General features: G+C 34.2%; 3 protein-coding genes across 3 annotated transcripts; 2 read left to right on the top strand and 1 right to left on the bottom strand.

Moving 5' to 3' along the window:
- LOC111022441 (glutamate-1-semialdehyde 2,1-aminomutase, chloroplastic) lies at nt 1–3,125 on the top strand. Its single transcript, XM_022299616.2, has 3 exons — nt 1–213; nt 532–705; nt 1,889–3,125. The coding sequence occupies exons 1-3, from the start codon at nt 40–42 to the stop codon at nt 2,954–2,956; spliced, it is 1,416 nt and encodes a 471-aa protein (XP_022155308.1). The 5' UTR covers nt 1–39; the 3' UTR covers nt 2,957–3,125.
- Nucleotides 3,126–4,362: 1,237 nt separating this feature from the next.
- PPA6 (pyrophosphorylase 6) lies at nt 4,363–7,755 on the bottom strand. Its single transcript, XM_022299633.2, has 6 exons — nt 7,363–7,755; nt 6,181–6,341; nt 5,515–5,615; nt 5,194–5,375; nt 5,022–5,120; nt 4,363–4,741 (listed from the first exon to the last, which is right to left on the bottom strand). The coding sequence occupies exons 1-6, from the start codon at nt 7,618–7,620 to the stop codon at nt 4,649–4,651; spliced, it is 894 nt and encodes a 297-aa protein (XP_022155325.1). The 5' UTR covers nt 7,621–7,755; the 3' UTR covers nt 4,363–4,648.
- A 4,253-nt stretch (nt 7,756–12,008) lies between these two features.
- LOC111022435 (Ankyrin repeat family protein with DHHC zinc finger domain-containing protein) lies at nt 12,009–20,332 on the top strand. Its single transcript, XM_022299611.2, has 13 exons — nt 12,009–12,385; nt 12,746–12,886; nt 13,523–13,635; nt 14,689–14,768; nt 15,433–15,596; nt 15,707–15,845; nt 15,920–16,019; nt 17,217–17,274; nt 17,653–17,730; nt 17,847–17,945; nt 18,250–18,328; nt 18,427–18,575; nt 19,717–20,332. The coding sequence occupies exons 1-13, from the start codon at nt 12,152–12,154 to the stop codon at nt 19,900–19,902; spliced, it is 1,620 nt and encodes a 539-aa protein (XP_022155303.1). The 5' UTR covers nt 12,009–12,151; the 3' UTR covers nt 19,903–20,332.
- Nucleotides 20,333–22,448: the final 2,116 nt, after the last annotated feature.

Here is a 22,448-nt window from a genome sequence, read left to right as displayed (position 1 = left end):
ATCTTTTAACACAGTTTCTCACGCGAGATTCGGAGAAAAATGGCTGGCGCTTTTGCTGGGTCACTCGGAATTGCCCTTCCAGGCTCCACCAAGCTCTCCCACACACCAACTTCACGATGCTCCCGATTTCCTCGCGTCAAAATGGCCGTCACGCTTGACGAGAAGAAGAACTTCACTCTCAAGAAATCTGAAGAGGCTTTCAATGCCGCCAAGGTACATTCCCCATCTTCCAAAATTTTCCCTTTTCCATTTGACCCTTCAGCGTCTTCCTTCGATTAAATTACATGAAAGCCTCTTTTCGTAATCAGTTTAGACAATAATCCACTGGGGTTTAGATATGTGTTAGGGGAATGAGAATTCAATTTGAATTCCGTGGTTCTTCTGGGGTATTGGGGTCTGCGATTCTGATTGATAGCGGCGGCTTGAGCAACCGAGGAGTTGGAATATTGGATCCGATTTTTGTCTGATTGTGTCAGTTTCTGACGCTGGATAGTGAAATTTGTTTTGAACGCTTGTGCGAATTGTACGCAGGAGCTAATGCCTGGTGGTGTGAACTCCCCTGTTCGTGCCTTCAAATCTGTTGGTGGGCAACCAATAATTATCGATTCTGTAAAGGGCTCCCACATGTGGGATATTGATGGTAATGAATACGTTGATTATGTGGGATCTTGGGGACCCGCGATTATTGGTCATGCAGACGATGAGGTACAATTCCACTTAGTTTTTCTCTACTTGTGTATTTCAGTTTCAGTCACTTGGGTCTTCTGCTTTGTGTCCAAATCTACTTCATGTTTATGAATCTAAGATTTCTTCTTCTTTTTCAATTTTTTGTACAAAGTTCTGAAATATCATTGCCTTTCCTAAGTTTGGTTAGTTGTGAGACCTCTATTATTATGATCATGTTGAATCTCTCTCTCTGTGAACAGAGTTAGTAAAAATGATTAATACTAAGTCCGCACTGTTTACTCCGAAATTTCCATAGCTGAAATTACCTTAGTTGGGCCCCTCGTAGTGAACATTGATGATCAGTTTGATGTTTGATTCCTATTTCTACTTGATATATATTTTTGGTTTTATGAGGAATACAATATGGACTTTCCTAATCTAATCGATCATGATGAATACTGTAATTCTCTTTCTATTCTATATTCATGTAGGAAACACATACTTTATTTCTAGCATCATGTTGGTTTTAGACTCATCTGACATGAACATGCTTAACATTTCAAAAGTTTTTTTCTTTAAAAAAATTGAACATGTTGGGACACTCAAAGAACATGTTAAGGTATGCTGAGACATGTTCGTTCAGTAAATGTTGGATGTATTAATTAGAAAACTGATGCGAAGATTCAAGTCTAATATCTATATAAAAAACGCAAAAGCTATCTCCAGGATAACAGGGAAGAGGAAAATAAAAATATGGAAAGATAGATCGAATGGCCATATAAATTAGACCCAATTTTCAGAAAACCACGAAAACGGCGGATTAAATTATCTATTGAAACGAGGCTGCTTACTTCTCTTTCTTCTATCTGTGGGATGTTTGACTACTTGCAAACACTGGATAATGCTGTATCTTCAGAAGAAGATAAGTTCTCTCTTGACATTTCATCATATAATTCACTCTGTCCAAACTCTAAGATGTACAAACGTAAATTTTCTTAACAATTAATGGATTTTTAAATTTTGTTTTAACTCAACATGTACGAGTGGAGATTTTAACTACCTTTTGATCAATGATATATGCCAGCTATGCTGAGGTTGGCTTATGGATGTATACTTGTGTTTGTGTCCTAACTTTTTTAAAAGGACATGTTGCAGTGTATATGTTGTGCTTGCGTTTGTCCCTGCTTCTGAGTAGATATTCATCACAATAATATTCTCATAGGTACTTGCAGCCCTAGCTGAAACAATGAAGAAAGGAACCAGCTTTGGCGCTCCGTGCCTTTTGGAAAATGTTTTAGCTGAGATGGTGATATCTGCTGTTCCAAGCATAGAAATGGTTCGGTTTGTTAACTCCGGTACAGAAGCATGTATGGGTGTGCTTCGTCTCGCCCGTGCTTTTACTGGCAAGGAGAAACTCATCAAATTTGAGGGATGCTACCATGGCCATGCCGATCCATTCCTTGTCAAGGCTGGTAGTGGAGTGGCGACTTTGGGCCTTCCCGACTCTCCCGGTGTTCCCAAAGCAGCTACCTCTGAAACTCTTACTGCCCCCTTCAATGACATCTCAGCTGTTGAATCTCTATTTAATGCCAACAAAGGAGAGATTGCTGCAATTATTCTTGAGCCTGTTGTTGGAAATGCTGGCTTCATTCCTCCAAAACCTGATTTCCTTAACGCCATACGCAAACTTACCAAGGAAAATGATGCTCTCCTCATCTTTGACGAGGTTATGACTGGATTTCGTCTTTCTTATGGTGGAGCTCAGGAGTATTTTGGAATAACACCTGACTTAACAACACTTGGAAAGATCATTGGTGGTGGTCTGCCCGTCGGTGCATATGGGGGACGAAGAGAGATAATGGAAATGGTGGCACCAGCAGGACCAATGTACCAGGCAGGTACCTTGAGCGGTAACCCATTGGCAATGACTGCAGGGATACACACGCTAAAGCGATTGAAAGAACCGGGAACATACGAATATCTGGACAAGATCACAAGTGAACTTGTTGACGGTTTGGTGGCTGCTGGAAAGAAGGCTGGGCATGCAATTTGTGGAGGCTACATAAATGGGATGTTTGGGTTTTTCTTCACTGATGGACCTGTTCACAACTTTGAAGATGCTAAAAAGAGTGACACTGCCAAATTTGGCAGGTTTTACAGAGCAATGTTGGAGGAAGGTGTATACTTTGCCCCTTCACAGTTTGAGGCAGGGTTTACCAGCTTGGCACATACTTCTGAAGATATTCAACAAACCATAGCAGCAGCTGAGAAGGTTTTCAGGCAAATATAGCTCCAATATCTATCTGTATTGCTTTTTCGAATCCCGTCTTCCTTACGAAAAGTTTTCCTGTAACATTATGGCCTATTCTGTAACTGAGAGTTTAGTGAGAACTTCCTCTAGGAGATCTGTATGTGAGTAAGTTGGTGGTTGTTTCTAGTGTAAGGTTTTTTCTCTTTAAGTTTGGCAGTAATCTCTGTGTGATACTTATTTTCTACTAGCAGCTAGCCTATTGAAGAGATCAAATTTAAGGCATCAATGCCAATTATTTACCAAATTGAGCAGAGCAAAATATGCATGGACCGAGAGCATAATGAATGGTAGCCGCGAAACTTGCTTGGTTAGAAAACAAAAAAGGATATAATATCGTGAGTTTGAATCTCCATCTCTTGTGTGATTTAAAAAGCGAATCAAAATTAAAGATAATTTAATTACTAGGTGTTTACAAGTAGTATTAGAACTTTCGCCACTTTTTTTGGTTATCTTGTTTGTAGTGGTTTATACCGTTTAATGTAGAAGAGATAAACTAAAAATTATAGTTTTACTGTGCATTCAAGAGTTGATAAGGGAGCAGCTGCGTTGAATAGTTTTCCTAACCGGTGAAATTAACTTTTACCCATCACCCCTTAATAATTTTTAAAAATAGAAAATGTTACAGAAGTAATTTTTCAAACAAGCCATAATTTCTAAAATTTTGTTTATTTCCAAATTTTGGTTAAAGACTTCAAGAGTACTTGAAAAAAGAAACGTATTAGAAAACAAACTATCAAAATATTATAAACAAACAACCTTATTTTGGGAAGACAAATATTTAAAAGACAAAATAAATTTTATTATCAAATGAAAAATCCACCAACTTGATCTGATGGAATCATTGTTGGTTCAGCTGTATGGATAAATTGAAATCATCTGGTTCTTTCCAAGTGCTTCTGATAAAAAAAACGTTTTGCAGGGCCAAATATCATACTGCACCCATACAGGGGCGAGGCGGAGGAAAGAGTGAGACAATTACCCCCTCTTGATTCGTTTTAGATTAAGAAAACTTCTACAAAAACGTTCGAGATTAGCCCATTTCTAAGAACTGTCTCTGGTCCTGTACTCATATTGTATCCATTCTCTTCTGGTATTGTATTTTTTACCACAATCTCAATCTTCTGTACTTCCCACAAGCACTTGAGTTATAACAGAGATCAATTCTAGACATGGAAAATAAACTATAAAACTGCATTTAAACGAAAGCGTTTAGAAAAAGCACTGAATAAATTCTTCTCTACAAGCATTTTCAAGTAGTTGCATATTGGGAATATTATGCATCTACATCCAAAATTCAAGTGTCATCAAGTATAAATGCTAATTATTTCAATGTTAGTTTGATTTTGATCTCACAATAAGCAACTCCCAGAACATGGAAAAAGGAATAAAGAATGACAAGCTCTTTCACCTTTATTCCCTCAAACCCATCAGTTCATCTAACAAACAGCTTCAGGGAAAAAAAAAAAAAAAAGCCTACTTAAAACCGAGTCGTCACGTCTGATACAGAAACAAAACCACCAACTGAGCATACATTATTCAGTCTCAACAATGGAAAAATGGGTTCTACATCATTATAAACATATAAATGAGAAAGCCTTAACTCACAAATTCGGTTTCGATTTGAGCAGTTACATAAATAGAACCAGCATCTTCCTACCATCTATGAGAATTCTATAGAAGAGATAGCTCACCGGAAGGAATTGATCTCTTAACGAGATTAGCCCAAGATTTGTTGGTCTCTTCAATAACTTTAAGTGCGTAATCCTGCACCAAGTATAGCATGTTACAACTTAAGCTCAAAGAAAATTTAAATCCAACAAAAATTTTCATAAGATTGGGGATAGCGAGGGGTTGTCAAATTTGGGCAGAAAGTTAAGCTAGATCCAATCCAAATACTGATTGATAAAGTCAAGGCAATAGTGAAAAATATCATGTATATTATACCAAAACATTAATAGAAAAATATGGCCCCTTTGAGCTTCAAACAAAAAAGTTGCAAAGGACTCAAGGACTGAAACTTAGGTAGTAGAGTTTGTATATTTACCTTGTTTGCAGGCATGTTACCAAGACCGAACCTGTTAGCAGGTTTGCCGTCAGGGATCTTGTAGTCTCTAAACCAGTCCCTTATAGCGGTTAAAGTTCCCTGCAATCAACACTCGGATTAGGTTAGTAAAACTTTTACTTCATTAGTACATAACAAAGGTAACAACGTATACCGGGAAATGCTTCTCGACATCATCAATATCATTCACTAGTGAAGCTTTAGGATCATCTAGTGAAATTGCAACTATTTTCCAGTCAAGTTCCCCTTCATCAATCATAGCTAGAGCAGCCAGTGGTTTCACTTTCAGAATCTCGCCAATCTTTCGATCACTTTCACCAATTTCAACAACATCAACTACAAGATAAATAAATAGATTAAAAAAAGAAAATAAAAAATCACAGGGTTTATAACTTTTAACGTTCTATTCATTTGGAAAAGGAAAAATTAAACAACCTAACAAGAAAGTTCAAGGAAAACATCCTATTGTGCATACCAGGATCATTGTCTCCAAATGCGCCTTCAACTTCAGAGTTAGCCAAGGATGGATCTTCCCATGTTTGTGGAAGCAATCCGTAATTCCAGTTGATATTGTAGCTGAGAAACATGCAGTTTGGTGGTTAAGTAGTAAAATAGACATTATTAGAGTGTAATAATGTCAAAACGCAAGAGCCTCTGCCTAATTATTTAGAAGAAAGAAAGATTTAAAAAAAGTATTAAGAGTACTTATATTTACAACTGCTTAAAATGGAGATTCAGCACATCCATCCTAAGCTTCAAATTCTTTTAAAAAATCTATAAAGGGAGGTCCAAATGAACATTTCCACAACACTCGAAATTGAAACACAACTTTTTTAGATTCTTTCAAAATAATATTAAAAAATAAAGTGAAACGTGCTGCAATACTATGATTTATAAACACTGACATTGTCAAAATAAAATTCCAATGAGAAAAAATGGCAATGGCACTAAATGCTTTCCACATCCATTCGTTTAAATGGTAAAAGTGTTCGTTCAAACAGGATTTCTTCAAGCACATCCATATGATTTGGCACTTTGCCAACAGTTAAAGTTGTGACGACATGGCTAAACAAACTTAGTACCCTCTACAGATGCAACAATAATATGTACAGAGCTAAGCAACAAAGGCGTTATATCTTACGGGTAGTATCGGAGCTTCCCCTTTTTAGTATCTTGCTTTATAGGAGTGAAAGGCTCATCTGTTGCAACCTCCATCTTTGCACTGGTTTCTTTAGGAATTTCAACAATGAAGTTGAAAACACCGTCCCCCAAATGCAGTGGTATATCATGCCAAGGGGAGACCTACGTCATAAGAAGCGCTTCTTTTAAGACATGACAAAACGAAATGTAAAAAGTTCAGAATTATTGTTAGTTGGACCACATCTGTCATCATTTACTCATTAAACCTAATAGCCAAGGAGAATTAAAAATAATATAAGAAATCTGGGACGATGGTTCAGACAAGTTTTCTAACAACAAAAAGTTGTAGGAACAAGCAATCGTCCCTTGAGAATAGCCTAGTATTAAAATTTATAAAAGGAAAAAAAAAAAAAAGAAACTTGCATGTGGTAAGTTCCTTACACCACTTAAAACCTCAAGTACTGTAAGTAAACAGTGAATCGCACACAACGAATAAAATGCATGGATGGGACATAAAACTACCTTCACCACCCTCCTCCCTTTAACACTCTGAAACTGGTGTCATCAATTCCTAACAAGAATGGACATAGACTCTGCATACAGATACACTGATATGCAATTGATTGAAATAATTTGGACATAAATATGAAGAAAACGTAGAATATGGTCTTTTATAAGACATTAAAAAGTTTATTCGAATGAAATTTGTAGGCGGTATTCAAATATTCAATTTTATAAGAATTGAAAAACAAAAACGACATATCTGACAAAACAACAACAAAGTTGGTAAACATAATACTACACACACATTTCTGAATGTGATTAATATCTTAAACTAAAAAGTTATAAAGAAAAACAAATCCCAAATAACGACACTTATATTAGCACTTCTTTGAGGAAACCGTTGTGTTGGAGGATATCAAGTGAATACCAATACACAGGGAATAACAGAGTGTCCATAGTCCATGATCTACACCCTCGCATTCAATCAGAACTCACGAAATTCCAAAGATCCCTCAACAAGAAAATTCCAAATGGTTCTCCAATTCGTTAATTGTAATCAAACCCATTGAACCCTAAAGCTCTAGAGGCGCATACAATACTTCAAATTTACCAAAATAACAATAGACAAGTAATGGAATCAAAATAATGGGGAAAAAAGGCAATGGAAACTAATCGACACCTTTTTGCCAGACTGGTCAGTGAAGAAGACGCGATAGTCGAGGGTTTCAGGCTGGCCTTCATGCTTGATCGTAACCTCGGGGAGATACAGAGCTGTGCAAGAGAATGATTTTCTGGAGGAGGGTAATCTTGTGGAGAAGAAAAGGGAATTGGAACGATGATATGGGAGGCTGTGTTTGGGGAAAAGGGAGGTTTTTGAGAGGAAACAGGAAGCAGTGGTGGTGGTGGTGGCATTGGCTAAGACTCTCGCGGCCGCCATGGCTGAGAAAGAGAGAAAAATGTGCAAGAATGGGACTGTTTGGACCAGTGTGGACTGTGGAGAAGGAGAGAGAGTGAAACCACACAACAAAATGGACTGGATAGGCTGCAGGAGAGGGAGAGAGGAGGAGAAAAATAGAGTCTTTGTGGCCGTTTGATTCATCTAATTTCCATCTCTAAAATGGAAAATACTTAGGTCCTAACCGGTAAAGACGGGTATGGAAAAATTTGTGGTACTATGATAGTACGAAAATTTTTCGTATGGCCTCCGTTTATTATTTTCATAACGTATATTTTGCTCATAATGAGTTGTCAATTTTTGAAGAGTGGTCAGCATAGAGATAGGTCTTTAAGGGTGAGAATCTAAGTATGTTTTATTGGTAAGTATTTTCCTTTCGAGAATCACAAGTTTCAACTTTCAATTTGATCGTCTTTTAGTATAATAATGTGTGGGGTTAACCAACATAGGTGGCTCACTAGTCAAAAGAAGTCGAGGTTAGGTTAAATTGAGAAGGGATGAGTTCAAACCTCATGATGATCACCTATCTAAAAAAAATTATAGTGTAAAGGTAGTTTGTAGGTTGTGAAATATGTAAGGAGTTTTAATTAATTTATGGAAGGTAATTGATCAAGTTGGTAACTGCCAGGTGTTTTTTGCAATTTTCCTTAATAATAAATATAGAATATGTGTTACATGAGATTTTTAATATATATATATCGATTTTTTCTTTTTAACTTTCAATCTCATCAAATTGGATCTTAAACTTTGGTAAGTATTAGATCGTTGTCTTAAACTTAATAAGTGTTTTTTAAGAACATTTTATACCTTAATCTTTGTCAAAATTAGTGGGTTAATATATTGTATGTTTACCATCACAACAATTATCTAATCCGAAGGTCTAATTTTATCGAATTGAAACTTTATAGTGAAAATTGATACACATTACTAATTTCGAAGATAAAAATTCACATTATTTTTCAAAATTTTATTCAAAGTGTTCCAATATCTAAATTAAAAAAAAATTAGAATGTTCAATTTACGGTGCTTACGTGTTTATTGAAGCAATTCTAACAACTAAGTGAAGAAGTTATAGTGACAAGATGAATGACGAGTTAAATTAGAGGAAAAGAATAGACAAAACTCATTTGAGATTAAATTATCTCTTAATCATTGGAATGAATCTTATCTTTATGTTTTTTTTTCCTAGTTCAACAAAGTATCGAGTTGAAAATTTGAATCTCTAACCTTTTAGTTATATATTTTGACTAATTAAATTATGTTTGAGTTGTTTATGTTGGGTAAATATACGCTGTATATATGAACTGTGTAATATTGACAAACAGATTACAACGTAACTGGCTACAAACGATATAAATTTGAACAACTTGATGAACACCAAAACTTGATAAAAAATATTCGAGTCACGCTTCAATAGCGCTGACCTGAAGACAATCATTCACTCTGCACAAGTTGCTAGCAGACTACAGCGATCGTCTCAGCAGGATACAACGACTAACTCCGGTAGAACTGCAACCTCGAACTACTCGGATCTGGCAGAACTCTTAGATACTTGCTCTCAACATAAACAAGAAGAACAACTCAAAAGAAGAGAGAATTCTTGTGGGAGGAGGAGAATACCCAATTGTGGTATGCTTGGATATGTCAAAATGAAGAAAATCACAACTATATATAGTTGTTTAAACATGAAACTTCTCACACAAGAATTAAGTTCAACTTTAACAACATGAAGAAAAACTTCTCATTTGAAGTATAAACTCGATGTGAAATTTCACAAGGCCTGGGCTCCCATATGGTTGTATCTCATCAAAGAAGATAAGGAGCTGCTTGTCTGGGGGGAATACACATTAGAAGAAATAATAGAAATTGTAGACACTAGGAAAAAGCGCAAGAAGTCTCAGAAGAGTCAGCCAGAGCAAGTCATAGACATAGACCTTATTTCACGCCTATAGACGAAATCGAAAAATAAATAAGTAGAGGATGGGGATTTACAGAAAAATTTCCATTCTTATTTGAGTACCTAGGGAGGGAAAGATCCTGAGCGTAGAACAAGAAAAGTCAGAAATCTTAGTTATATTGGCAGGCACATACTGGAAAAAATCTTTCTTTGTTTGGTCAGTACATCAGCGAAGCGCTTCCCGTCTGCTTCAAAAAGATAGTTGGTTGAATGAAACGGAAACCTTCTTTCTTCGATCGGAATACGGATGAGATCAAAAAGGTCAGTTGCTTACTTGCGAAGAAGGGGGCAAAGGATGCAATAGCTTCGGTTAGAGCAAAGCCCAAAATGGCATAACCAAATGATTGTTTAGCCAATGAAATTCGTTTTCCTTTTTTTAGGATATGTAAAATAAGAATTCTTTTGTTTACTCAATTATAAAATAAAAAATGGTACTTTTTTTCTTGTTCAAAGAATAAAAATAAATACAAGGTTGACCTTTCTTTTTCATATCTTTGTTTTATCATTTTCGGGATGGGGAAAATAAGAATCCCCATCGCCCCAATAAAAAAAAAAGTTTTTAACCATGTGTAACTTTAACAGAATAAAGTTACATAACACAAAATTGAAACAAAAACAACTTCATGAAATAAATAATGAAATTATTACAAATGTAAAATAAGTTTCAAATTCTTAATATACAAATTTAATATCCGGATGTTAAATTTGTATACTCAACGATTTTCTCAATATCTTCAAGTTTCACTTTGTTCCAGTATTAAAAGTCCTAACAGTTTATATGCTTTTATTTTCAAATATTTGTATGCTTACCTCTGGTTTAGAGTAAGTGGGAATCTTGCCCTTAATTGGATGATTAAAAAGACACAACAAGATTGGGAAGATTCTATGATTGGACATATTTTGGTTTAAAATTAAAAGTTGAGGAATGGAGGCATATTTTATCATAATATTTCAAAGTTAAATTAAATATCATTTTAGTTCAAATCATTGAAAATATAAATACCATTTTAATCCTTATAATTTTAATTTATTTTAATATAATCTCCTAATTTTAAAAGTTCCCTTATGCTTCCAATAGTTTGATTAACTATTCTTCCACCTGTTATTAGAAGTGAAAAAGAGGCGATTAGCAATTATTGAATATAAAATATGTGTGAAGGTTAAGTTAGTTGTCAGTTGCATTGAGAAGTTTTGTAAAAGAAATTAAATAAAATAGATGATTGACAAGTAATTAGTATAAGGTATGCGTAAATATTAAATTAGTTGGTTATATATGAGAAGTCTAGTAAAAGGAAAAAGAAAAGGAAATAAAGAAAATCTAGTTGATTTTTTCGAGTATAACATGTGTGGGTATATGTTAATTACCACTGAATTATGCTCGTTTTTGTGATATATGTTAAGTATTATTAGTTTTAGTCAAATGTTAACTTGGTACATTTGACCAACTACTGATTATCTAGCATAATATGATAAGAAGTGGCGTGAGAAAGCAAGTAAAAAAAATGCATAAATGGGTATTTCACTCATTAGTCTATCAAATATCTTTTGACATGTCCGTCATTGTTTTATTTGGTTAGCCTAATTTTCTATGTGCTGCGTTGTCACATCCTCCTAATTCATTACTTAACAATATTACAACTAACCAATGACGTCAACGTTTTTGAGAAATTGAAATAAATACATCTTTCAACATTCAAGTATTACATTTATTATTATACTTTTCTTTTCATCTAACTCTTGAAAAATATATTAAAAGCCAACATGAAAATAGTTTAGTCATGGAATATATCTACTCATATATTTTCTTGAACTTGGAAGTATACATTTTGACACCTTACATTCCTTCGTTATACTAAAAGAAAAAAGAATCTAAAAATACGACCATAAATTTTAAGGATCATTCTTGCAAAGATAATCAAACAAATCAAATTAATTGCAAATTTAGCAACAACATTATGTATTTAAGAATATAGTAACACGAAACCTAGCCTAATTCTAGGCACGAAAAAGACTAAAATAGTACTGAAATGTCTATCTATTAGTAATGGACTACATCCGTGGAAGTATCAATATAGACTATATAACTGACAGATGCAAAATGAGAAAAATAGACACACCAAAATATTTTAATCGATATATTTACAAAATTGCAACCTTATTACTCAAATATGGTAGTGAATGACTTAATACTGTCAACTTGTTTAACTCAATTGGTTAAAATCGTACGCCAATCTGAACATAGATGAATTGGCGACATCAACCTTTTACCATGAAGTCGTGAATTTGAATATAAATGAGTTGAAATCATCTATCTTCAATCCGATAAAAAAGTGAATTCTTAAAATAAAACAAAATATTTTTTTGTTTTATTATTATTATTATTATTATTTTGAGAGAGAGGGCTTAAAGTGAAAGAAGCTTCTTCTCAAGCTCAACTGAACAGAAAGAAAGAAAGCTAATACTGATACCACTTTCGTCCTCCTTCAATCTCATGTTCATATGCCAATTCCCTAACAATTCCACCCCCAAATTCTCCCAAATCCTAATTCCATTCCCATGGCTTCGTCTGAGATTGAGGTCGTAGCGTCACCCGACTCCCAATCTCAGACAAACCCTGAAGTTGCCATAGTAGACGTCTACTCGGCTTCTGCTTATGGCGACTTCCAAAAACTCAGGAGTTTTGTTGAAGAACATGGAGCTTCTCTTACAGTTCCCGATTCCAACGGCTACTATGCTCTGCAGTGGGCTGCTCTAAACAACTTCGCCGATATCGTCCAGTATATCATTGAGGTTTTCTGAATTCTTTCTGACCGCTTTGAACTGACTGAAATTATACTATGCGTTGCTTGATTGAACAATATTCTATCTGTTTAGAATGTTGGTAGTAGTATGATTTTATCACTATTACATTGGGTTCTTCGAATTTTACATAGCTGGCGTTTCATGATTAATGAGTCTTTCCGAGTGAGAGAAGTTCAGTATCTTCGAAACCCGGATAAAGGAATATGAATAAAATCTATTTGATTTGAAGAAAATGCATATGTTGGATTTTTGTAGCGAATTTGGTTGGTAGCATTATGACATTTTTGATGTAGTTATGAAGTTCAATTGTTCGGTTCTCTACTTAGTTTCGTTGATTGTTTCTGACAGCATGGGGCAGATGTCAATGCCTCTGACAAATTGCAGCAGACGGCGCTTCACTGGGCAGCAGTTCGGGGTGCAATAATGGCTGCTGATGTGCTCCTGCTGAATGGAGCTCGAGTGGAGGCAACTGATATAAATGGGTATCGGGTAACTTTGAGTTATTAGCAAGTTTTGATTTGGCCAGATATTGATGATACGATGAAACATGTCACAGATATAATATTTGTCATTTGGTAGTTAGTTATGAACCTTTCCTTAATTTTGATGATTTTTACACAGAGCTGATGTATTGCTGTTTCCAGAATTATGTAATTAAAATTTTAATGTAGGGGATTTTCACTTTTCAAATCGAGTGATGTACATGTTAATGGTAGTGGTAATGACTAATGTGGGGAGCCGCGAAATATCATGAATTCTGTATTAAAAACTGTAGAACTTTATCTTATCATCTCACCATTTATTTGTTTAGCTAAACACCATAAATTATTTCAAACTTTAATTGCTTTCTCAAATTGAGTTCAACTTGCTGATGCACAAATGTGGATGGTTACTATTAATTTGTAGCATGTTTGGGATGTGCTTGCAAAGAAATTTTAGCCTGCCATGATATTCTTCTTAAGGAAAGTTTGGTGTCTCATAATATACATACACACACTAATATATAAAATGTTATGAGATCTGGAAGAACAAAAATGCAAGGTCCATTTTTGATATCTTAATGTATCATATTTCATAAAGTTGCCACACACCTTTCAACTCAAAACAGTTTGGCATGAAATGCAGGCAGTTCATGTTGCTGCTCAATATGGACAAACTGCATTCTTAAATCACATCGTTGCCAAATTCCATGCTGACTTTGACGTTCCAGATAATGAAGGGAGGAGTCCTCTTCATTGGTATGCCCAAGGGCTTTTAATTTAGACAGAAAATGCTGTGTATATTGTTTTAAGCATCAGAACTAAGACAATCAAGTTTGGAGATCGTTAAAATCCCTCTCCCACCTCTTTTTTGGTTTTTCTGAACTGCCCACACATGTAGTTATTAAAAATGTGATGATCAAAATAAGTATTGTAGATTTTTGTAATGAGATGTCAAATAAGCCCTGTTGATAGGTTAGAAAGAACATATTTTTTTGGCATGGTTTTTCAACTCCTCTAATGGAAATTAATCAACCTTTGAAGGCATACAAGGCAATTGCCGTAACTATGTGTTACCATAAATCCATGCACGTCAAAATTGGAAAGCTTGGTCGATCCAATTACCATATTATAATATTTCTATTTAGCATAAATGCAAAATCTTCCTACTATTTGTTTGTCAATTATGATCTGTCAAAGATAATTATTTATCTTTGTAATTTAACATCATATGAGGAGTTTGTTGGACTTGTTTTTTGTATGTCCCTTGTATATTCTTTCAATTTTTCTCAATGAAAGCATGGTTCTAAGATCAATATAGGCTTGTCACAGTATATAAGGGATAATTAAATGAAACATCTGGAAACTGAGGAAGATTTATCTTTGTAATTGAGTCAGAAAAGATTTGCTATAAGTTCATTTAACATCGTATGAGGATTTTTGAGCTCTCAAATATTGATATTTATAGAATTATCCATCTTAAAACAGACTTGGCTGTTTTAAGATTTCAAAAGCCCTTGGCTGTTTCAAATAATTAATTGCTTCACATTCAGCCTTGGCCTTGGCCTTTTCTTTTCTGACCATTCACATTACGGAAAAACTTCTTTGTTCTCTTGTTCACCAAAACAGATTGATGAAGTAAAGGGTGTGCATAATTATATCTTCTCTTTATCAATATTTTATTGTGGTCCTCTTCCATAGGGCAATTATAAATATACATTTTAGCTTCTCATGGTTCTTTTGTTTTTCCACCTTTCATTTAAAAGATATTTATAAGCTTTAGAATGAAAGTTCATTCATGGTTTCAATCAGGGCTGCATACAAGGGATTTGCAGATACAATTAGACTACTTTTATTCAGAGATGCAAGCCAAGAAAGACAAGATAAAGAAGGTATACTACATAGGCATTTCTGCATTCAAACCACCGTGTTATTCTTTGGTCTCTAATTTTTAAATTTTACTAGTGTCATTTCTAGTATGAACATCTTCTAGGTTCGGAAGAGAAGAAATATGCCTTCTCACTTTCTAAAGTCTGGGCGAGTCTTGTGATAGTGATGGCTATCTTTTGTATATTCTACATTTGACATGTTGAAATAAAAGGGGAAGAAGAGTTCATCATGTGCATTTTTGTAACTTAGTATGTGTTCATAGTGCACTATATACTATGTATACTTTATTTTTAGCGCTTCCCCATGTGCTTTGTGATTGATTTCTTCATAATGGTAAAGTTGCCAGTTTGCACCCTTCTTTCTTTATTAAGCTTCAAAGAAGTGATAAAATTTTCCGAAGCTGCATTTTAAGTAAAATATAAGCTTCGACTGAATAAGAAAAATTTCTATGAGTTCAAATGCTGAGAAACAAAGACAATACAATGATTGATTTTGCTCAGGACAGGTTATTGCACTTATAATCATAGTCTAATCACCACATCAGATTGTTCAATTTATGGTAGAGGACATGCTAACTATTAAAATTAGTGTAATTGCCTATATCTTGGTTTCATCTGATTATAACGCCCTAGGTTTCATTAACTTTTTTCCATGCTTTGCAATAAGGTTGTGCACCATTGCATTGGGCTGCAATAAGAGGAAACGTGGAGGCATGCACTGTGCTTGTGCATGCAGGATCAAAGCAAGAACTTCTGATCAAAGATAATGCAGGCTGTACGCCTTTTCAGCTTGCATCTGATAAAGGTCATCAGCAAATTGCTCATTTCCTTGTATGTTACGATACAATCATGTGGCCCTTGCTTTTGATAACAAAGTTTTTACTGTCTTGTTTAGATCTTTTCCAAGCTAATATGGTGTTGGTTGTTTTGATCTTTCATAGTCTAAAGCACTACGGTCACATCAGAGCCACTGGGGAAGAAAATTTTGTTGTTGGAAGATGGAAAATTTTGGTTATGCTCCTATTTTACTATGCATCATCATCATTCTCGTGATCCTTTTCGTCAATTCAGTTCTTGCAGGTGCTTCACCAAGTTTTCCCATTTAAAATGATTATTTTACTTGGAAATCATGGCTGACTTATTATTGACTGTAGGCTCTAATCTTGCAAAGGTTACAGCTGTTGTTGGACTTTGGGCGTGGGCTGCCCTCTGTTTGGCATTTGTTTCTCTGATAATGTTTTATAGGTGTAGTAGGTAATTCTCTAACCTCTCGCACGCATACTCATTCTTTATCCATGTGGTTTCTTGTTTGATTTGTTCTCTAGAGGGTTTATATGAATGATTCTTAGTATCTTTCCCTGTTTGACTTGTTATGAAACTAAGTTAAATCCAGATGGTTAAAAAAAATTTGATTGCAATTATGAGACAATAAACAGAATAATGAAAACATGAGGTTTATCGATCAAAATTTTTTAACAGTCTCTCTTTAGCAAAATAATCCCTTTTTGCTTGATTTCATGTTAGGGTAATTGGTTTCACTCATAGGCATGCCTTAGATGCCACCCCAAAAACTAAAAACAAAGAAAAGAACTTATTGTTTAATTTTAATGTAAAATATTTTGTTTCTTTTCTCCCTTCTTTTTGTGATAGTTCTATATACAATTTTGATTTTATTTAGTAAAACATTCATAAGAAATCAGATGTGATAATTTGGGTTGTACGTGATGTAATTCTAAAAATTCAAAACTTGCATATTTTGAGGAGCTAGGTACAGTTCAATAAATATAAGAAATTGTTAAGTCGATTTGTGAATTTTATATTTCATGATTACTTTCATGAAATGGCTTATAATGATGGAAATTAAGAAATATATTTGATTGATAGAAAGTTTTTGTTCAATAGTAAATTTCCTCGCCCCACTCCATATATTATAGTCAAGGACACACCTGTTAATATACCTGCTTTATTTAGAATGTACGATAAACCTGGGGGTTAAGAATCTTTTGTTCACTCCTTGCATTTTATTAAACCCTCGAGAGGTTAATGGAACACTCTCTGAAGTGATTTATGTTAAATCTTATGAGCTAAGACAACTGAGTTGGTTGTTTCTTTTTTGCTTTATATGTTTACCCCACCATAACAATTTTTGGAGTCAGATCGGCAATGATAGCAATTTGTAATCTCCTTGGTTCATAGTGAGGATAGGATTTATGTTAAATCTTATGAGTTAAGACAACTGAGTTGGTTGTTTCTTTTTTGCTTTATATGTTTACCCCACCATAACAATTTTTCAAGTCAGATCGGCAATGATAGCAATTTGTAATCTCCTTGGTTCATAGTGAGGATAGGATATCCTATTCTTCCTCCCTTTTTGTAATCTTGAATCTTGATTAATGAAATTGTCTCTCATCTTAAAAACAACATCATGATGATTTTCACTGTTGTGTGCAGCAAAGATCCTGGTTACATCAAAAGACCCGGAGAGTTGGGTAATCATACCAATACAGAGGTATTAAGGAGTTTTAGTGTTTTGATTTTTAATTTCAAATTCCAATCTCTAATCCTGTTTTAACGTGTTTTAAATAAGAGGCTCGTTTGAGAGCCAAATCATGATATTTGTTGCCTGGAATTTGTAATCTAAATTTCTCTTGAATATATGTTTGAGAGAGAAATTGCAAGGATGACTTATTAATGAATCGATGGAATGTAAGGCTTGGGGTTCCTCTTCGCGGGCGGTTCTTGTTTGTCTGGTTTTTGTATGCCTTTTTATATTCTTCCGATTGGTGAAAGCTTGATTTCTTATATATATTTAAAAAAAAAAGGAAAAAGGAAATTTATATTTTTACTATAATTTTTTTTTCATAAATAAATATTTTTCATTTTGCAGGATCCTTTGTTGAGCATTGATCTCAACAATTCTTCCGTCTGGGTGGGGAACTGGTCTCAACTATGCCCCACTTGCAAGGTTTATTTCATAAACCATTTTATATAAAATGAGTGTAAAGAGCATAATGTTTGTGGTGTAATTGATGAACACATTTTCTCAGGTGATCTAAGTTTACGTTATTACGTTTCTTTCAGATAATTAGACCTGTCCGTTCTAAGCACTGTCCTACTTGTAATCGATGTGTTGAACAGTTTGACCATCACTGCCCGTGGATATCTAACTGCGTGGGGAAGGTGAGAAGTTGTGCTTATTCTTAATTTTGATCTCAAATGTGGTAATTATTTGTGGATCTTATTCTTAAAATAATACAAACAACTACATGAATGGAAGAAAGGTGTTATGCGAGCTGTTGCAGTTATTGTAGAATAGATGATCTACGTAACACATCTTGACTAGTTCCATGCCATTCTTGTCCTTAGGATACTCTTGGAGCTTTTCTCCCTCTTGTTCATATTTTAGTTCCATTTGTCTGTATAAGTTACCCCATCTGATTATCTGATAACTTTGTTCCGTTAATTTCTTCTGACTCTCTTGCAGAGGAATAAACGGGATTTTTTTGTTTTCATCTGCTTGGGAACTTTGACATCATTCCTTGCTGGCTGCATTGCCGTACAAAGTATGTCCTTCCAGACAAGTGAATGATACAAGTTTGTTTCATTTCAGACTTCACATTTCTTCTTTTGAAATTAGTATGAGCTCTCTCTTCTATTGCAGGAATTTGGACAATGCCTTCAGCATTGCAAACGGGAGAAACTTGGTTTCATCATGTGGTAGTTCATTATCCTGGCGTCATTACATTTCTTTTTCTGGATGCCGTGATATTGATTGCAGCCACAACTTTGACCATAGCTCAGGCATCTCAGGTAATTGTCAAAACCATACTGTAGCTCAATATTCCATGACAAAATGTATTTTCCTTCAGCAGTGCCATCAGTTTCTAGCATCTTCTTGAACTTCAATATGCATATATATCCAAGGATATAAATTGACCTCTTGTTCCCTTTATTTAATTTGTTGGGACGGTGATGACTTTTTTACTCTCTTAATGCTCGTGCATTTGGTAGCTTTCAACCTGCTGGATTGAAATTTGATGGGATCTATAGACTAGTTTCTTAACCTGTTTATCTTTCATATATGTCACCATCTGGAGGATTGAAATAAGGGTTGCATCAAAAAACCTTGCATGTATTTTTAGGAGATAAGAATGAATTGGAAACCTAGTTACATTATTTGAATTGTTAATACTGCCATACATTGAACTGCCTTTCATCTGGGTAAACTCTGTGAACCTTGTGGTATAGCCTTGTGCCCTAATGGTTTTGCCATGTAATTAGCAACTGTTAAGCATTGCTGCTGATTGCCTCAAGGGGCTGAGGATTCCTTAATCCTTACAACAGTTGTATCATCATTGCTTTCTTTGTGGTTCAGATATATTTTCCTTGTCCCAAGGATATTTAATATTAGGTAATATGCCTCTGAATTTCAATTTGAAATTGAGCTCTACTGGGAATAATCATACATGCCACCAATTAGTATATTAGCAGAAAGAGGGAACACTTGATATGGATTGACTTTCATATTTTGCAAATATTGACAAACACTTGAGCCATTTGATAACAATTTTGTTTTTGATTTTCTGGTTTTAAAAATCAGGCTTATTTACCAACATTTTTCTTTGTTCTTTTCTTTCTTTTGTAATTTAGCTTGAAAAGCTTTTTTGATATCTTAGCACAATTTTGAAAATTTTTTCAAAATAAGTTTTCAATAATATGTTTTTCACCTAGAATATTTGGCTAAGAATTAAAAAATGTTCTAAAAGTGAAAAACTACAGAAAAAGGAAGATATAAATATAAGTTTAACTTTAATAAACAGAAACTGAAAAACAAAATCTATATCAAATGGGTTCTAATTACCTTGACCATATCAAAATTCTTGCAAGTGATGCACCTGCCTATCTCATTTGTAAATAGTTGTTGCTCAAAAACTAATATTCCTTGATGCAGATAGCTCGAAATATCACCACTAATGAACTGGCAAATGCCATTCGCTACGGATATCTCCGTGGCCCAGACGGGAAGTTTCGTAATCCATATAATCATGGATGCCGAAAAAATTGCTCTGATTTCCTCATCCAAGGCCATGCAGACGACGAGATTGCTTGGCCTCCATTACAGCATGCTGCCAGTTAGACCGATAACCATTGCACAGTTTCACATAAATCAGTTGTATGCCTGGGCGGGCTTGGCATCTCAAACTCTCCTGCCACTGGCTGTCGGTCGACAATATTGCTCGGTATCCTACTACTGTTGTTCATTGTTGTCACATACATCTATAAGTGTCTGTTTATTATTTTGAAACCCTGAATTAGAATGTTCATACTGTCTAACCGATTGCAATGTACAAACAAGAATGTAAGCCAGGAAATAGGATAGAAATGAAATGAAAAGCTCACAGATAGATAATATTTGAAGTTTCATTACCAAATAATATGAATGTACAACATGAACAGACTAGGAGGATCTTGTAAAATTCATTTGCTATTAGTTCTCATCTCATGAAACTTGGAAGCACTGATTTGATTTCACACTAGAGAATTGAAGATCTTATGTTGTTTCTGTACTCTTGTGGCTTTATCTTTGTAAGCTCTCTGAACTTTTTTTTGTAGTTCTGGGTTATCTGTTCCATGTGCTATTTTTTAGATGGTTTTTATTTTTATTTAACTTCTTTTAGCTTAGCTTTGATGAGAGTTTCCTTCCTTTCGCCTTTTGTATACTTCAGGCCTTCAGTGAAAATGATCTTTTATTTTTTCCGTTATGATTGTTCTATGGGCACATGAATTTGAGTCTCTATCTATGACCCCTTTGATATTTGTACCCTAAATATATTAAGAAATATTTTGAATGATAAACTTCAAAGACGTGTTACCACTAACCTTTTCGTTTCTTGTTTTCTACTTTTAATAAATAGAAACAAAACTTGGCCCTAAGGGGCAACCCAATTGGCAAAAGCTTGAGGTCTCTCACAATCATATTGGCTTAGAAGCTTCAAATTTGAGCCTTCTAGTGAACTTATTACAAAATCTCTTGATGTCTCCCAGGTCTAGGGTTGGATGTGGGTGTCCTTGGATATAAGGGAGCAAAGCTTCGACTCCTGGTTATCGAAAAAAAAAACGAAACCCAATTGTCTTTTGTTTCTTTTTTTTTTTAATTGAAAAAAGAAATAGAAACATGTTTGATAATCTCGTTTTCTAATATTTTAAATTAATAAATTTAATTTTGGGTAAATTACACTTTTAGTCCATGAGTTTGAGGTTATGTTTCTATTTAGTCCGTAAATTTTAAAAAGTGATAGTTTGGTCCAACCTTTAAAAAATAGTTCTAAAAGATCACTAGAGTTTAATGATACTAACAGAATGTTGACGTGACATTGATGAATAGATTATTAGACAATATTTATTATTTTGACTTTAGATCGCAATTGTTCCCATTCTCTCTCTTCTTTCTCTCCCTTCCCCCCTCCTCCCCCCTTCTCAACGGCTACATTTCTTCTCAAAATCTCATAGTTCAAAGATCTTCTAAAGATTCAACTTCGAATCCAGGACCAAATTAGACTCTCTCCCTCTCCTCATAACTACTCAACGAAAAGGATCACAGCCTTTTAACTACGAATAAGAAATCTTTAATACAAATCCACAATAAATAAATAAATAACAAAGATTAATGTACAATTTTAGAAATGGCGGGTCTTCAGGGTCCAAAATTTGAGTTTTTGGAAACAAATTAAGAGATCTCGAGAAGAAAGGGAGAGAAAGAAGATTGAGAATGAGAAACGAAGAAAGGGAGAGAAAGAAGATTGAGAATGAGAAACAATTGTCATGTAAAGTAAAAATAATAAATATTGTCTAATCATCTAAAAATTGTCTAACTCATCAATGTCACGTCTCCAATGACCTTTTGGAACTATTTTTGACCCTTTGGAACTATTTTTGGCCGAAAGTGTGTTTTACCATTTAACTTTTTATATAAAAATTACTTTTTTAATTAAATATTCAAAATTTTTAATATTTATTATACAATAATGCTTTTATTTATATTAAATGAAAAATGAGAATCAGAGATAAGAAGTTTAATTTTGTTGTTTATAAAATTTTTACACAATTTTGAAACGTTTTTTAAAAAATGAATGGAGAAGTTGAAACAGTTATCAAATGCATAGTTCCTGACAAATGAATCTTGTTACTATTATCTTGAGATTACTCTCTATATTCTAATGATTAATTCTAAACTTGGATGTTTTCTTTTTACCATAATTTTCACAGGTCAACAATATGACGTGGGAAATATTCATATAGTATTGAGCTAATTTGTGGAATTTTAGCTAATATTCATGTAATTTTGAAAGCCTATATGAATGGTATAATATAGTTATTTAAGCTATGCTGTTGGCGATGTATATTATATATATATCATCAACTTGAGCATGATATGAGAGGGATATTTCAGGTCAGTCAAAACTTAGAGCAGCGTACAACCTCGTTCATAGGATTTGTGAGTAATTTATTTTATGAAATAATTTTTAGATTTTTATTATTATAGAGTTTTCTAAGAAATTATATATTAGGTATGATTCAACATTTTTACGAAGTTGTATTCATTGAAGATTTAGAAATATTTTATGATTTTAGAGAAATATTTTGAAGCTCATTAAGTATTATTTAAAAAGAGAGCCCTAAGTA

The sequence above is a fragment of the Momordica charantia genome (genome assembly GCF_013281855.1).
Source record: "Momordica charantia cultivar OHB3-1 chromosome 4 unlocalized genomic scaffold, Mcharantia_2.0 BLBB01000004.1, whole genome shotgun sequence".
Lineage (NCBI taxonomy): Eukaryota > Viridiplantae > Streptophyta > Magnoliopsida > Cucurbitales > Cucurbitaceae > Momordica > Momordica charantia.
The sequence above is the reverse complement of the archived record's forward strand: the minus strand, read 5'-3'. Positions and strand labels throughout refer to the sequence as shown.

Bases quoted from the DNA above. Each gene is read 5' to 3' on its own strand.
- LOC111022441 (XM_022299616.2), top strand. From the start codon at position 40: ATGGCTGGCGCTTTTGCTGGGTCACTCGGAATTGCCCTTCCAGGCTCC. The intron at 214-531 runs GTACATTCCCCA...AATTGTACGCAG, and splicing joins AGGCTTTCAATGCCGCCAAG to GAGCTAATGCCTGGTGGTGT. The intron at 706-1,888 runs GTACAATTCCAC...ATATTCTCATAG, and splicing joins TTGGTCATGCAGACGATGAG to GTACTTGCAGCCCTAGCTGA.
- PPA6 (XM_022299633.2), bottom strand. From the start codon at position 7,620: ATGGCGGCCGCGAGAGTCTTAGCCAATGCCACCACCACCACCACTGCT. The intron at 5,616-6,180 runs GTAAGATATAAC...CATGTTTCTCAG, and splicing joins GGGAAGCTCCGATACTACCC to CTACAATATCAACTGGAATT. The intron at 4,742-5,021 runs GTAAATATACAA...TACTTGGTGCAG, and splicing joins GTAACATGCCTGCAAACAAG to GATTACGCACTTAAAGTTAT.
- LOC111022435 (XM_022299611.2), top strand. From the start codon at position 12,152: ATGGCTTCGTCTGAGATTGAGGTCGTAGCGTCACCCGACTCCCAATCT. The intron at 16,020-17,216 runs GTAATTCTCTAA...TGTTGTGTGCAG, and splicing joins ATGTTTTATAGGTGTAGTAG to CAAAGATCCTGGTTACATCA. The intron at 18,329-18,426 runs GTATGTCCTTCC...CTTCTATTGCAG, and splicing joins TGGCTGCATTGCCGTACAAA to GAATTTGGACAATGCCTTCA.